General features: G+C 37.2%; 1 protein-coding gene across 1 annotated transcript in view; it reads left to right on the top strand.

The window, feature by feature from the left end:
• ARHGAP42 (Rho GTPase activating protein 42) overlaps positions 1-13838 on the top strand; it is a 143154-nt gene that overhangs the window by 106116 nt on the left and 23200 nt on the right. Inside the window, exons 8-16 of the mRNA XM_005516204.3 lie at positions 905-1034; positions 4105-4205; positions 6500-6609; positions 7402-7480; positions 8394-8433; positions 9927-9989; positions 11523-11597; positions 12287-12371; positions 13560-13618. Of these exons, the coding sequence (XP_005516261.1) occupies positions 905-1034; positions 4105-4205; positions 6500-6609; positions 7402-7480; positions 8394-8433; positions 9927-9989; positions 11523-11597; positions 12287-12371; positions 13560-13618 (742 nt within the window). The remainder of the gene's footprint in view (positions 1-904; positions 1035-4104; positions 4206-6499; positions 6610-7401; positions 7481-8393; positions 8434-9926; positions 9990-11522; positions 11598-12286; positions 12372-13559; positions 13619-13838) is intronic.

Below are 13838 nucleotides of genomic sequence, written 5' to 3'. Positions count from 1 at the left end.
TCTTCTGCTGTCCCATGCTAGATACGTGGAAGGAAACCCTAGCCTCGCTGAATTAGCTAAGAAGAAGTATCTATTTATATACTTAAAGATATAAGAAAATATGAAAAACCCACCTTAGTACCATAGTTGTTTGCTTTGTTACTTGTCTGGTTACACGTGTGATATTTAAGACAGAAACACTTCTTCCGTGCTTTTGGCATAGTTCTGCCTCTTGTGAGCTGTTTATTACCTCCCCTTTTTTAAATACTGAACTGTGGTGTTTGCCAGGTCAAAACTTGTTCATGACAGTACCAGTAACCTGACTATTCTGAGCAGCAGCACCTGTGATATCACTGCAGATATGGATACACAGAAAATTTGTCTCTTCTATGTGTGTAGAAACTGCAGCTGTCTGGACTCATTAGCCTGGCTTTAACCCAAACTAGTGTTTTCTGCACTGTACTTAAAGTGCTTCACTGGTCTTACTACTTCAGGTTTAGGGCTAAGCTGTCAGCAGCTTCTAGTTTAGCCAGGCATCTGTCTGAGAATCCCAGAGTGTACAAAGAGGAAGCCTATATTTCTCTGAAAAATACTGTGTAAGCATACCTAAAGATATGAAATTACCTCCCGTCTGAGGTTAGTGACCTGCAGAAAGAGGAATGGTGCTATTCTCAGCTGTATTTTCCTTACATTTGTGTGCCTGAGTTGAATTCTTCATTACTATGTTATTCCTAGGCTTCTAGCAGTGAAGAGTATTATTCTTTATTGGATTTTTTTTCCTTTTCCCCCTTTTATGTCCCTCACAAATGCTTTTGTTGGTCTCCAGTAGTGTCCTTGGCATTATGTGTAATTAGTCATTCATTGTTATTTTAGTACTTGCATGAGATAACATGGGGTTTTGTTTGTTTCCTTTTCTGGATATTAGACTCGGAATAACTTTGAAAGCACTAGGCAGGAAGTGGAGAGACTCATGCAAAGAATGAAATCAGCCAACCAAGATTACAGACCACCAAGTCAATGGACAATGGAAGGCTATCTCTATGTGCAGGAGAAACGTAAGTACAGCAAGGAAGGTCTGTGCTATTGTTTGCCCCAGTGGTTGACTGGTAGCAAGCTCAGCTCTGAACCTGCACCTTGCTGCAAACTCCCAGCACTCTGCTTTGGCTCCCTTCTGTTTCCTGTACTTTCCCTGCCTGAACAGGGCCTTCAGTTCAGCCATCAGGAGCACCCTGTACCAGAGACCTCCAATGACCCAGCCATCTTAAATGAACATGTGCTTAATGGAAATCAAAGATGTAAGAAAAGGTCATCTAAGTACTGTCTTACCATAGCTAACCATAGCTAGTTTTATCCTCAGTAGTGCTGCAAGTTTTAAGAACACAGTCTATTTTTTAATTGATTAATAAACACAAAAGAAATCTGTGTTAAGTGGAAATTACACTGAGCCATGCTAATGGGGGAGGGAGAAAAGGAGTGAAGCACCAGGCACAGCACAGGCTGTGCTTCATTAAATAGTGAGAGGCCATCTTGACATCTTCTTACTGAAAAGAAATTTTTATTCTGGAGTAACAGGGTCTGTAATCATTGTGTAGTGGGAAAGGTGCTAGTTGTATAATTCCTTGTTGTGCAAGTTTACTTGCCTACAACCCTTATCGTATGGGTTCTTGTCTAATTGTGAGCTACTGGATTAAATGTTTGCTGTTCTTGAGAGTAAATTCTGTATATATTTATTACTGGTATGCATGGTGGTAAATATAGGTTTTTCTTAAAAATTACGCTAGGCCATAAATTGTTTTCTTTCAAATAGATGGCCAAGAATAACAAGCTTAAAGTTGCAACACAGGTGTCTGCATACAATTTTCTAATGAAAAAAGTTGACTTCTTAACTTACCTTAAACTGCTTTGAGAATGCTCATCCATCTTTTAATATGCTAAAAGAGATAATGAATTGCCAGCAAAGGAAATATTTATTCTGAAAAATTACAGATTTTGTTATGCTAAGTGAAAGTAACTTAAAATATAGGAGCAGAACAGCTAACTTTGAGGGTATATAACCATTTGAATTTTTGATTCATGACTTTACTTTCTACCAAAACACAGGCAATAGGAGAGCTTTCTCAAAGCCAGCATAACAGACCACATAAATTTCCACAGCTATGTCTGTGGATTGACAGACATCCAACTTACATGACTGATTCAGTCTCATATAACCACCACCTTTGTGGGTACATTGAGAAGGCAAAACCTTTGTATCTGTAGTAAAAATACTAGGGTTCTTTTTCAACATTTTTATTTAATTCTTCACATTTAAAAAAACCCCAAACACAAACGCATTAAAATACTTTTTTTTTAAAGTCTAGGTTCTTCATTTTTGTCTTGGTTCTAGACAGGATAGGGTTAATTTTTGCAGTGGCCAGGAGTTGGGCATGACTAGGTCCTTACTCAATACCACCTTATCATTTTCTGGGGATAGGAGAAAGGATCCTTTCTGGGTCCCAGAGGTGGCAGAGGGAGCACTCAGGTCAGGTGTCTCCACGTGATGAGTGCTCACGTGTGAATCATTTGCCTCTTACACACTCTGTTATTAATATTGCTGCTGCTGCTTCTTTTCTTATTTCATTGCTGTCTCCAGTAAATTGTTCTTATCTCAACTCTGATCTTTACCCTTTATGCCTCCAATTCTTCTCTCCAGCCCACTGCAGGGGAGGGAGGAGAAGGATGGGGGAGGGAGTGAGCAGTGCATGGTTTGGAGTCTTTTGCTAGGAACACTAAATTGGGGAATACCATTCCTTAACCATAACACATTTTAAGAATTAATAGGTCTGCACATACTGTAGCTTGAAAAAATCAGTATGATGTTTTTCCCATGAGTAACTCTCATTGAAGAATCTGGGAGCTTGTGTTGGTCTCTTTGCCACAGTGAAGTTCCAGAAAATATGGTAGATCTTATCTGTACTTCTAGGATGTGAAGATAATTCTGGAAATTGTGGGAGAATTCACTCCATGTCCTCACAGCAAAGAACACATTATAAATGCCTGTATATCTAAACTGCATTGGTGTGAACCAAGTTTAAAACACCACTGAGCTTGAGCTTGAGAGGGTTTTGTGTTTAGATTCCCTAAAGGTTCACAGCAGTGCCTGAACAAAGCTCTGGGCAGCCCAACAGTGAAAATATCTGCATGAGAGATCCTATACTTGGAGTAGGATTAAGAAGTAGTGTGATGTGACCTCTCCAGGATAAGGCACACATCCACTTATTTGGGGATTGCTGAAGGTATCACCTATCACTATCTAAATTGAAGACAAGTGAATCTCTGAGTACTGTACAGTATACTTTGGTATTGTGAGTATGTGCACATGTCGGTTTGTGGACATGGTCAGTTGTGCACCACTGTTACAGCCACCTCTTCCCCAGCAGGACTCCCTCCAAGGCATACAAGGCCAATGTTTCTTGCTGCAGGTGCTGCCTTTGCACACAGCATTTTATCTCTCATTTCTAAACCAATGTATTTTAGAGTGCACAGTTCCTTTGCTTTTTTTTGCATATAGAGAAATCTCCTGTCAGTGATCAGCTATGTAAGATTAAATCTCTCTCTGAACTGTTGCCATTTTACCCACTCCCTTAAGGTAACAGGTGGAAGAATAGCCTTTCTGTGATACTACAAAAAGCATTTGTTACCTTTGACAAGAACTCTGAAAGTAAAGGAAAATGGAGTCTAATTTTCTGACTTCATCCACTTTTCTGCGTTCAATACCAGACTTCCAGGTTTCCCGAAGAGAAAGGATCTGTGTTGTGTCTGTGTTGTGTTTCCCTTGGGTTGATAAAATCAAAACTGTATTTTCTGTGCAGAAAACTCCTCAGCTCTGTTCTTGCCCTTTTCCTGCCTTGTTACCACAATAGAATGCTGTTACCCATCCAGTTGCCAAAGTCAGTCTACTGGAACTTTGTTGGACAACCTTATCAAGCTGCAATATTTGAAAATTATATGTGAACAACATGTTCAGATTAAAAAATAAGGAATAGATTGCATATGGATGCTAATTTGTTTCATTTTCTTCTCTAATTCCAACTACAGCAGTGGTAAAATGACAATTACTTTTGATACTATCTCTCTTTCCTCTAGGACCCCTTGGATTTACATGGGTAAAACATTACTGCACTTATGACAAAGGAACAAAAACTTTTACAATGAGTATAGCTGAAACAAAGTCTGGTGGAAAAGTGGTGAGTTACATGTACATGAACACATATGTGAGCTGTATATTCCATGTTTTTAATTAAGCATTTAAGAACTGCTAAAAGAAAAAAATACAAACAGATAAGGCTGTTTTCATAGATGAAGCAGTGCATGTATCATATAGCATGGATAAATATATAAGTAATGTTTCTTTTAAAACATATTTAAACCATATATTAAATAACTTCTCTAATGTGGTTGTTGTAAATGCTTATGAAATCTTTCACATTTGCACAGAATCATAGAATGGATGAGGTTTGGAAGGGGGCCCTGGAGATCTCTAATATAAACTCAGGGTCAACAAGAACAGGCTGGTGAGGTCTGTGTCCAGTCAGGTTTTAGATATCTCCAAGGATGGAGCCATATGAGCAACCTGTTCCAGTGTTCAACCACCATAAAAAACTTTTTTTAAAGTTCAAATGGAATTACTTTTATTTGTGTTTGTGCCCATCGCCTCTTCCCCTTCCACTGGGCACTACTGAGAAGAATCTGACTCAGTCTACTTTCCTTCCCATGAGGTATTTGTAGATGTCACTGATGTGATCCCTCTTCTCCAGTCCAAACAGTCCCAGCTCTCTCAGCTTGTCGCCATACAACAGATCACAGGATCATCAAGGTTGGAAGAGACCTTCAAAGTCATCTAGTCCAACCATCAGTGTAGCACCACCATAATCACCCCTACACCATATCCCCAAGTGCCACATCCAGGCTGTTCTTGTACACCTTCAGAGATGGTGACTCCACCTGGTTAACTTATTTCAATGCCTAACCACTCTTGCAGTGAAATTTTTTTTTTTAATATCTAACCTGAACCTCCCCTGGCACAACTTAAGGCTTCTCCCTCATGTTCTTTCACTTAAGACAGGGCAGAAGAGACTGACCCCCACCTCACTAAAGCCTCCTTTCAGATAGTTGTGTTTCAGATCCTTAATCACCTTGGTATCCTTTACCTGGACTTGTTCTAGCACATCACTGCCTCTCTTGTACCAGAGAGCCCAACACTGGGCACAGCATTCCAGGTGTCCCTCACCAGTGCTGAGTGGAGGGTGAGGATTTATTTCCTCCACTTCCAGGCAGCACCCTGCCTGATGCATCCCAGGAGGCTGGTGGCCTTCTTTGCAGCAACATGACATTCCTGGCTCATGGTCACCTTGTCCACCACAACCTGAAATTCCTTTTCTGCTAAGCCGCTCTCTGTCCTGTCAGCCTCATCTTGTCATGGTGCCTGGGAGTATTGCTGTTTATGCAGAGCAGTATTGACCCCATGGGTGTACCACTAGTGCCTGGCTGCAGTGGGACTTCTGTTGTGAGCTCAGCAGTTCAGGCAGAACCTCACCACCTCCCCATCTCACCCATATTTCACCTGTACTTGGATGTGGTAGGATGTAGTATCAAAACCATGGCTAAAGTTGAGATGAACAATATTCATTGTTCTTCCATCATACACTGAGCCAGCCAACACATTATAGAGGGCTATCAGGTTGATCCTGTATGATTTTTCCTTTATTAAATTCATGCTGACTGCTGTCCTTAATATATTTGGAAATGCTTTGCATGATTATTCATCACCTTCCCATTGATAAAGGTGATGCAGACTGGCCTATAGCTCCCCATAAGATGTAAGGTCTCAAGTTGCATCAGGGGAGGTAGGTATTACAAAAAATTTCTTCACCAAAAAGGTTGTCAAGCATTGGAACAGTCTGCCAGGGACTTGGTTGAGTCACCAACCCTGGAAGAATTTAAAAGATTAGTAGATGGTTTAGTTGTGACCTTTTCCAACCTGAATGGGCCTATGATTCTCTATCCTTTTCCTTGCTCTTTTTGAAGACAGGAGTGACATTTGCTCTTCCTCACATTCCTCAGAATCACCAGTTGTGACAGCCTTGCCAATATTATAGCGAGGTCTCATGATCATGGTGGCCAGAACTGGGAGTTAGTCAGCTTTATTCTTCAGAAATCTTTCTATCTGCATGTGAGAGTTGGCAGAATTACATGATTTTCATCCTAAATACATGTAATCAAGTTATATACACAGGTGTTTTTAAGATTTGAATTTAGGGAATTTTTTGAGATATAATGATTAAAATATAAAATATAAGACAGAAAACTATTAAATGTAGTCTTAATATACAGAAAAAATATTGTATGTAATTGTATGCGTAAATAATTTTAATCCCTATGTTAAGACATGTTCTTTGGACTGTTCATGCAGTTAAATTTAAGATGAAGCCAAGGTGTATAAGCATACTGCCTGTGCTAATTCCATTTTCTTGTTTTGTAGAATGGCCTTGTCACAAGCTCACCAGAAATGTTCAAGCTAAAATCTTGCATCAGGAGAAAGACAGATTCAATTGATAAACGTTTCTGCTTTGATATTGAAGTATTTGAGAGGTTTGTTTCCCTTGTGTTAACAATTTGAAAATAATTGCAACCAATAGGCAATAATCAGTCCTGTAATAGGAACACATGTTTACCAATATATTTGTATACAGACAAACTAGGCTTTCGAGACAAACTAGGCTTTCGAGACTTAGTACTTCTTTGTTCAAACCTAGTTTTCTAATTAAATTCACTACACAGCATATGTGTTGTCTTTACTGCATGGTGTTTGCATGCAGATACAACATGGATTCTTATGAACTTGTAGCAAAACTCATTATCGTCTTTTAGAAACAGATCATAAATATTTTTATAAATATTTTATAAATACTTGTTAATACGCATATTACCTCTATTATTATCTAAATTTCTATTACTTTCAGAAATGTATGGTAGTAGTTTTTTTTTCTTGAAAATTACATCCACAGTCTTTTTTTCACTTATTCCTGGGTATTATATCAGATACATGAGAATAGATTTCCTGTATTTAAGATATAGGTACGCAGTACATTTTTTCCAATCTTGGGAATAAAGAGAAATATTGAATTAATTTTTGTGTTAAAAATATGACAAATAGATGACTTGTATAGTAGTTCTCTAAAATTGTTATGACTTTTAGCAAACCTTTAAAAAAGAGATGTGTTTTATACCTAACTCAAAATTATTCTGTTTTATCGGAGGCTGTCAACTTTCTCTAACTTCTCTCTGTCTTTTATATATTCACATCACTATGCATGTGGATTCTGACTTTGGATACTGTTTGAGAAAACCAGTAACTTTAGTGCATGTGTGTGTTTTTGACAGACCTGGAATCATCACACTACAAGCTTTTTCCGAATCCAACCGAAAACTTTGGCTTGAAGCTATGGATGGAAAGGAACCAGTAAGGATTTTTTTTAATTTTCATTTTACAGTTTTCTGGATCACATATTACATAAAGAAGCTAGTATACGTTTCAGATACTCTGTTGCAATACCAGCAATTAGAGTTCTTTTCTTTGTGAGACACAAATGCAAGTACATAGTGAGGATAGCTACAAAGTGGAAAAGTAGATCTATTAATTTATACATTTATTTATATATATATTTTTTCTTTATATATATATATTTATATATATGTATATTATTATTACATTTATATATATAGTTATTTTACATTAGGATATATAAAGTAATAATATTTTAAGTAATACGATAGTATATTGTCTAATAGGATTCATGGTTCTGGTAGCATATGTGAAGTGGTTGTTATTACGATGGTGAAGAACAACCATCTTTTGGGCAGTTTCATGGAGTAAACAATTAGTACCATGTCAAAAGGCCTTGCAGAGAGCAGAAAGACATTTAAAGCTACAGAGAAACAGGCTTGTCTGAGTTTTCTTCCCACTATTTGTCTGCTCTTGCAGTAGTCACTGAATGAGGGTGATGTCAGACCTGTATCTGATAGGAAAAGAATGGTTGATCAGTTTTATGAACTCAGTGATTGTTTTTACATGCTTCTTGTTTGCCTGAACCAGTACAGGAATTATAATCACAAAATGCTTTGAGATTTAACCCATTTGGAGTCAGTAAATCTGATTTCTAATGCATTAGTTGCATTATGGTAGCACAGAGCTGTAAACCAGTCTGTATGCTGAGCAGTAAATATCAAGAAATCATGAAAGGCAAGGTAGGGATTTCCCTAGCAGCAGTCTAGTTCATAGCATTTTTCAACAATTCACAAACAATAAAGGATTTAAAGCACAAACGTTGTCCTATTGTTGTTGTTTGGTTGTTTTTTTTGTTTTTTTTTTACAGATCTACACCCTGCCAGCCATTATTAGCAAGAAAGAAGAAAGTAAGCTCTTTATGTTGACATACATATCTTGCAAGATTTTTTTAATGTTAGTTTCTTGATATATGTGTGGGAGAAAGAGATTATTTTATATTTTATTGCTGTGAAATAACTTTTTTGGATATCTAAACTTTGCCTGGCGTAACTTCAGGATGTTTCCTCTTGTCCTATTGCTTGTTATTTAAGAGAAGAGGCTGACCCCACCTGGCTGCACCCTCCTTTCAGGCAGTTCCAGAGAGTGATGAGGTCCCCCCTGAGGCTCCTTTTCTCCAGGCTAAACACCCCCAGCTCCCTCAGCTGCTCCTCACAGCACTTGTGCCCCAGAGCCTTCCCCAGCTCCGCTGCCCTTCTCTGGACACGCTCCAGCCCCTCAATGTCTTTCTTGCACTGAGGGGCCCAGAACTGAGCACAGCATTTGAGGTGTGGCCTCAGCAGTGCCGAGTCCAGGGGGACGGTCACTGCCCTGCTCCTGCTGGCCACACCACTGCTGATCCAGGCCAGGATGCCATCGGCCTTCTTGGGCACCTGGGCACACCCTGGATCATGTTCAGCTGCTGTCACCAGCACCCCCAGGTCCTTTTCTGTCACGCAGCTTCCCAGCCACTGCCCCAGGCCTGTGGCACTGCCTGGGGTTGTTGTGACGCCAAGGACAGGACCCAGCACTTGGCCTTGTTGAACCTCATGCAATTGGCCTTGATCCATCACATTTTTTTTAGTTTTAGGTGTATATGCACCTGTTAGAAATACACTGAGTAGCAAAGTTAGTGTATTTAAACATACTATGAGATTTGTGTGCCTAATTGTATTAACACTGTATTAACACATTGGTTACCATATTATATTAACACAAATATGTAAAAATAATTTAAATAATATATCTCAGAGAAAGAGATTTGTAAAATATACCTCACTGGAGGTATATTTGAGACTGAAAATCTGAAATTTTAGCCACTATCTGTTGTTTTATATGATGGTGTTTGTTTTAATGGTGGCAAATATGCTATTTTAAGATCTTTATTTAGGTAGTTAGAGCACTTGGTGTTGAAGATGCAACATTAATGAGAAATACATTCACTTGAAATAAGATGACTAATTAAACTCAGCAACAAGGATTGTTCTCCTACATTACCATTTTATGAGTGATTTTGAGCATATGAAAGGAACAAAGAATATTGTTGTATTAAAAACAATGGATGGTCATAATGTACATAAGGTCCTGGACTCCTAAAAGCATTTTGCTCAGCAGCTTTCAGCTGTATCTTTAGAGAGGCTACTGATTGCTGAGAAAGACAGTAGAATATTAAGCTTCTAATGGTACAGAATGATTACAAAGTTGGGTTGTGAATGCTATGTGTCTACAAAAAGCCTATTACAGAGAAAGTATTATAATGTTATGGATAACCATGTATTAGCCCTCCTTGACTAGTGTGTGAGTGTAGCTCAACAGAAGATTCTGTATATTGATGTTAGAAAGTAATTATCCTTTTTTTTTATAGTGTTCTTAAATGAAGCAGGTTTCAACTTTGTGAAGAAATGTATTCATGCTGTAGAAACAAGAGGTGTGTATTAAACCACAGATAAGGTATTAGATGGTTGTGTCTTTTTTTCTAAAATATGACTTTTTTTTTAATTCTACGTGTTTTACATCTGTGCTTTGAAGTGCGTCCATTATTTAGTTTAAACTTTTCCTATTTTATCTGGGTGCTTTTCTCTCCAAATCATTGTCTTCAGTTCCAGCAACAATTCTTAACATACCATTTAAGTGAGTTTTTTAAACTTTTTCTGTAATTTCTTGTTGATTAGACAGTTTAATACACAATTGCACACATCTTTAGTCTTTTATTTGTGTTCACTGACTTGACTTGTGATACAGCTGTAGGGAGTATCAGCTCCCAGCTTTGATTTCAGGTATGAAATCTGAAGACCCAAAAGTGGCATCAGCATTCTCTGCTGCTACATTTGTTTTGTTTTTTGTGGAGTATAACTCCTATCATTTTATTTACTAATGTACTTTTTTTTTTTTAATGTTTAGCAGCATTTAATGTTTAACAACTCATTTTTGTTAGTGAAAATGTAAAAAAAGGGAATAATAATCACTCTGCTGATGAGGTGGTATTGAACCACTCACAGTAAGTGTTAAATGGAGAGTTATGGCTGTATCATCTCCTATAAAATGAGACAGCCTTTTCTTGAGCTGTCAGTGTGCAGATCTCTTCTAATCCAAATGTGGTCTCTCTGTGCAGCTTTGAGCTCAAGTTGAATTCAGTTTCTCAGCCAGCAATATTATCATTGTTGAGTCACTGCTGACTCAGAGCTTGCGTTATTTTCTGGGGCAGGGAGGGTAAAAGAGGGTTTCAAAACAAAACACCTAGATTATCTAAGTGAGATCAGATTTAGGAATATTGTTTTCAAAGGAAAAGTAGACAATTTTTAAATGTTAAGGCTTGAAGTGAGGAGAATGGAAGACATTTAAGCCCTGCTGATTTTAAAAAGCAGTTAAAATAATAAAATAATCATGACTGAAATATTTAATACTGTATTTGAATGTCGCTCTTTAAACATTATTTGTTGTTATTATTGTCTGTGCTATTAAAAAAGGCCTGTCAAATTTAACTGGCAGCTTAAATTCTCAACAGATGTGTTACAACAGTGTATAGCATATATTTTTATTTTCATACAAATGTCAGTCATGTCTTATTTGAAAGAGATGATGGTCTAAGCAAACACAGGTGCTTAGTAATTCCACTGACATCTAGGCAATATAAGCTTCTTGATGTGTAATGTGTTTTAGGACTGCTTTTAGACCTTATTTTTCACTTTTCCTAGCCATCACCTTGTTGTTTGCTAATACAAGTCATTTCTATGCAAAAGGGTTCTGTTAATGTAAAATTGTGCTTAGTGTACAGTATGGTGTGGACTCAGTGGAATGGATTTGTTAATATCCCACAAGAGATTGCAGCAGGATAAAGCAGTACTTAAGAATGTAATGGTACATTTAGAAGTTTTGAAAACATACATCAAGAATGCATCAGCATATATTGAAATAACCATATTATTTTCATTATTTTCATTTACTTGTTTTCCCAATGTAGGTATTACAATCCTGGGGCTGTACAGAATAGGTGGTGTAAATTCCAAGGTGCAAAAGCTGATGAATACCATATTTTGTAAGTATCTGAAGTGCACTTTTGTCAGTGTGCAGTGTGCATGCTGTGGTCCCTTTTGCCTTAGCTGCTGTGCTGAGAAGAGTGTGTCATAATATTCACAATTTTGTATGTGTATTTACTGCCACTAAATTGAGTTAAAATGAGTGATTCATCTGTAGGTTCTTGTGTACATTAGTAGTCAATTCTGCATGTTACACATGAGCAAATTACTAATAAAAATGCTTTTCTTCTTCTAGCTTTAAAGTTCTATTTATTGATATATACTTGGCTTGTTCCACAAGTTCTCCAAAGCTTAGTTCCATAACACATCATGCTCAGTTTAATAGACACTTGTTCCAGTCTTTCACTTTTCTTGCTGATTGATCTCTGTGGTGCTTGTTTTTGCATGTCTAAGACAAATGAATTAGTAATTCTCCATGGAGTTGGGCTTATTTAACACTTTGACGCAGTTAATTATTATTATTATAAACATTAAGATAATGTTTATGGTTACTAACTATGAGCACTGAATTTTTTTCATTAATAATTTGGCAGAGATTAAAAGATTTGAATTGATCAGATTTGTGGTTATTCTAGCTAATAAATATTTAGTTGAGCTAAATGGCTGATCTAGTAGCTTCTGTTTTGCTACTTTTCTGGTTAATGTGTTAGTCAAACTGTGACAAAATCCTAATTCATATTTCTACCAGCCCCTAAATCGCCTCCTGATATGGATATTGATATGGAAATTTGGGACAATAAAACAATAACAAGTGGACTAAAAAACTACCTCAGGTAAGTATGACCCCACACAGTTTCAGTATTTGTTTTCTGGCCCATTAATCTTTGCCTTGTTAATATCATATTATGTTTCTTGTATCCATTGTCATGGTAATAAATGAGTATTTTATTATCCTGCTTAATGTTACTGTGCTTATGTATCATAATACACACCTTCAACCTTTTTAAGATAATCCTGCCTTATATAGCCCTAAATTTAATTAATTGCATGTTTTTATTTTAATTTATGTAAACCACAAAACATGTTGTGCTCAGTCTTTTCTTTGTGAATCCCTTGTGTACCATAAAATTTCGTGACATTATGCTTGAATGAAAATCCTAGCAAAAGCATAAGTTTTTATCTTATGCTCTTAATATCTTCCACAATTAAAATATGCCTCCTGTCATTTTTGCTGTTAAGAGACAGAATTACCAAAAATTACAGTACTTCTGAGATAACTCCTTTGCATCTCAATACATAATGTTCAAAAGAGATATAATAAAAAGTATCAAACCCAGATGATAAGTGTTCTATGCCTTTTAAAAACCTGTATTTCCTAAACAAGTCACCTAACAAAGGGCAGCATCAGAAATCCCTATTAACCTGGAAAACATGCCTAGGATTTACAGCAGAATGCTCATGTGCATTTAATTGAAAAGACTGTCTTTGGTTGAAGAAATTTATAATACATCTTCAGAAGCACAAGTCATGTAGCTACTGTGTTTGTGAAATTAGGACATCAGCAAGCAAGCAGGAGCTGTGTGTTTGTGTCTGTAAGGGAACTCACAGTCTGCCTTTCAGAGGGTTACTCTTAGGATCTCTCAGATCAGAATTTCAGTCCCAAATTTCATCAGATTTTTGTGTTTATTGGGCAAAAGGTTGCTTCTGCAGCCCACTATACCGTGTCTGCAGCTGTATTTATTCCTGTCCTAGGATATGGAAGACAGGAAGCATTGAGGCTCTGTTCTGAAGTAACATTTTCCTTATTAACTAACATGGTGACACCACATTCAACTCAAATTGATTTTCAGACAGTGTACTTGACTGAGTTGTATACTACCTGTAATCAGCCATCACTGAATTGGATTTCCTAGGACCAATAGAAAATTGTGCAGATGTTGAGGGTGCTATCATAATCACACTCATAAAACTTAGATTTTGAGTCTGTTTTAAATTTTAAAGTTTCGTTTTTTTACAACCAGGTGTCTTTCAGAACCACTGATGACTTTCAAGCTGCACAAAGATTTCATTGTTGCTGTTAGTAAGTAAAAAGTAAAATGATAAAATACGCTTTCATGAAAGTAATACTGTTTCTAGCTTCTAAACTCTTCAGTCACCATCTTTACTTTTCTCCTTGCTCTAATATGCAGCGGTCCAGCCCTCAAAACAGAGAAGTCACACTAGATGAAGCTGTTCAGTGGTTTGTTCTGATCTTTTTAGTGGTTCTGCGTGACTGCCTTCTGCATGAAGTTTTGAGCCCT

Source organism: Pseudopodoces humilis, chromosome 2, assembly GCF_049639895.1.
Source record: "Pseudopodoces humilis isolate 2021_Gansu_Grassland_sample_001 chromosome 2, ASM4963989v1, whole genome shotgun sequence".
Classification (NCBI taxonomy): Eukaryota; Metazoa; Chordata; class Aves; order Passeriformes; family Paridae; genus Pseudopodoces; species Pseudopodoces humilis.
Note: the sequence above shows the minus strand (reverse complement) of the source record. Positions and strands in the feature narration are given on the sequence as shown.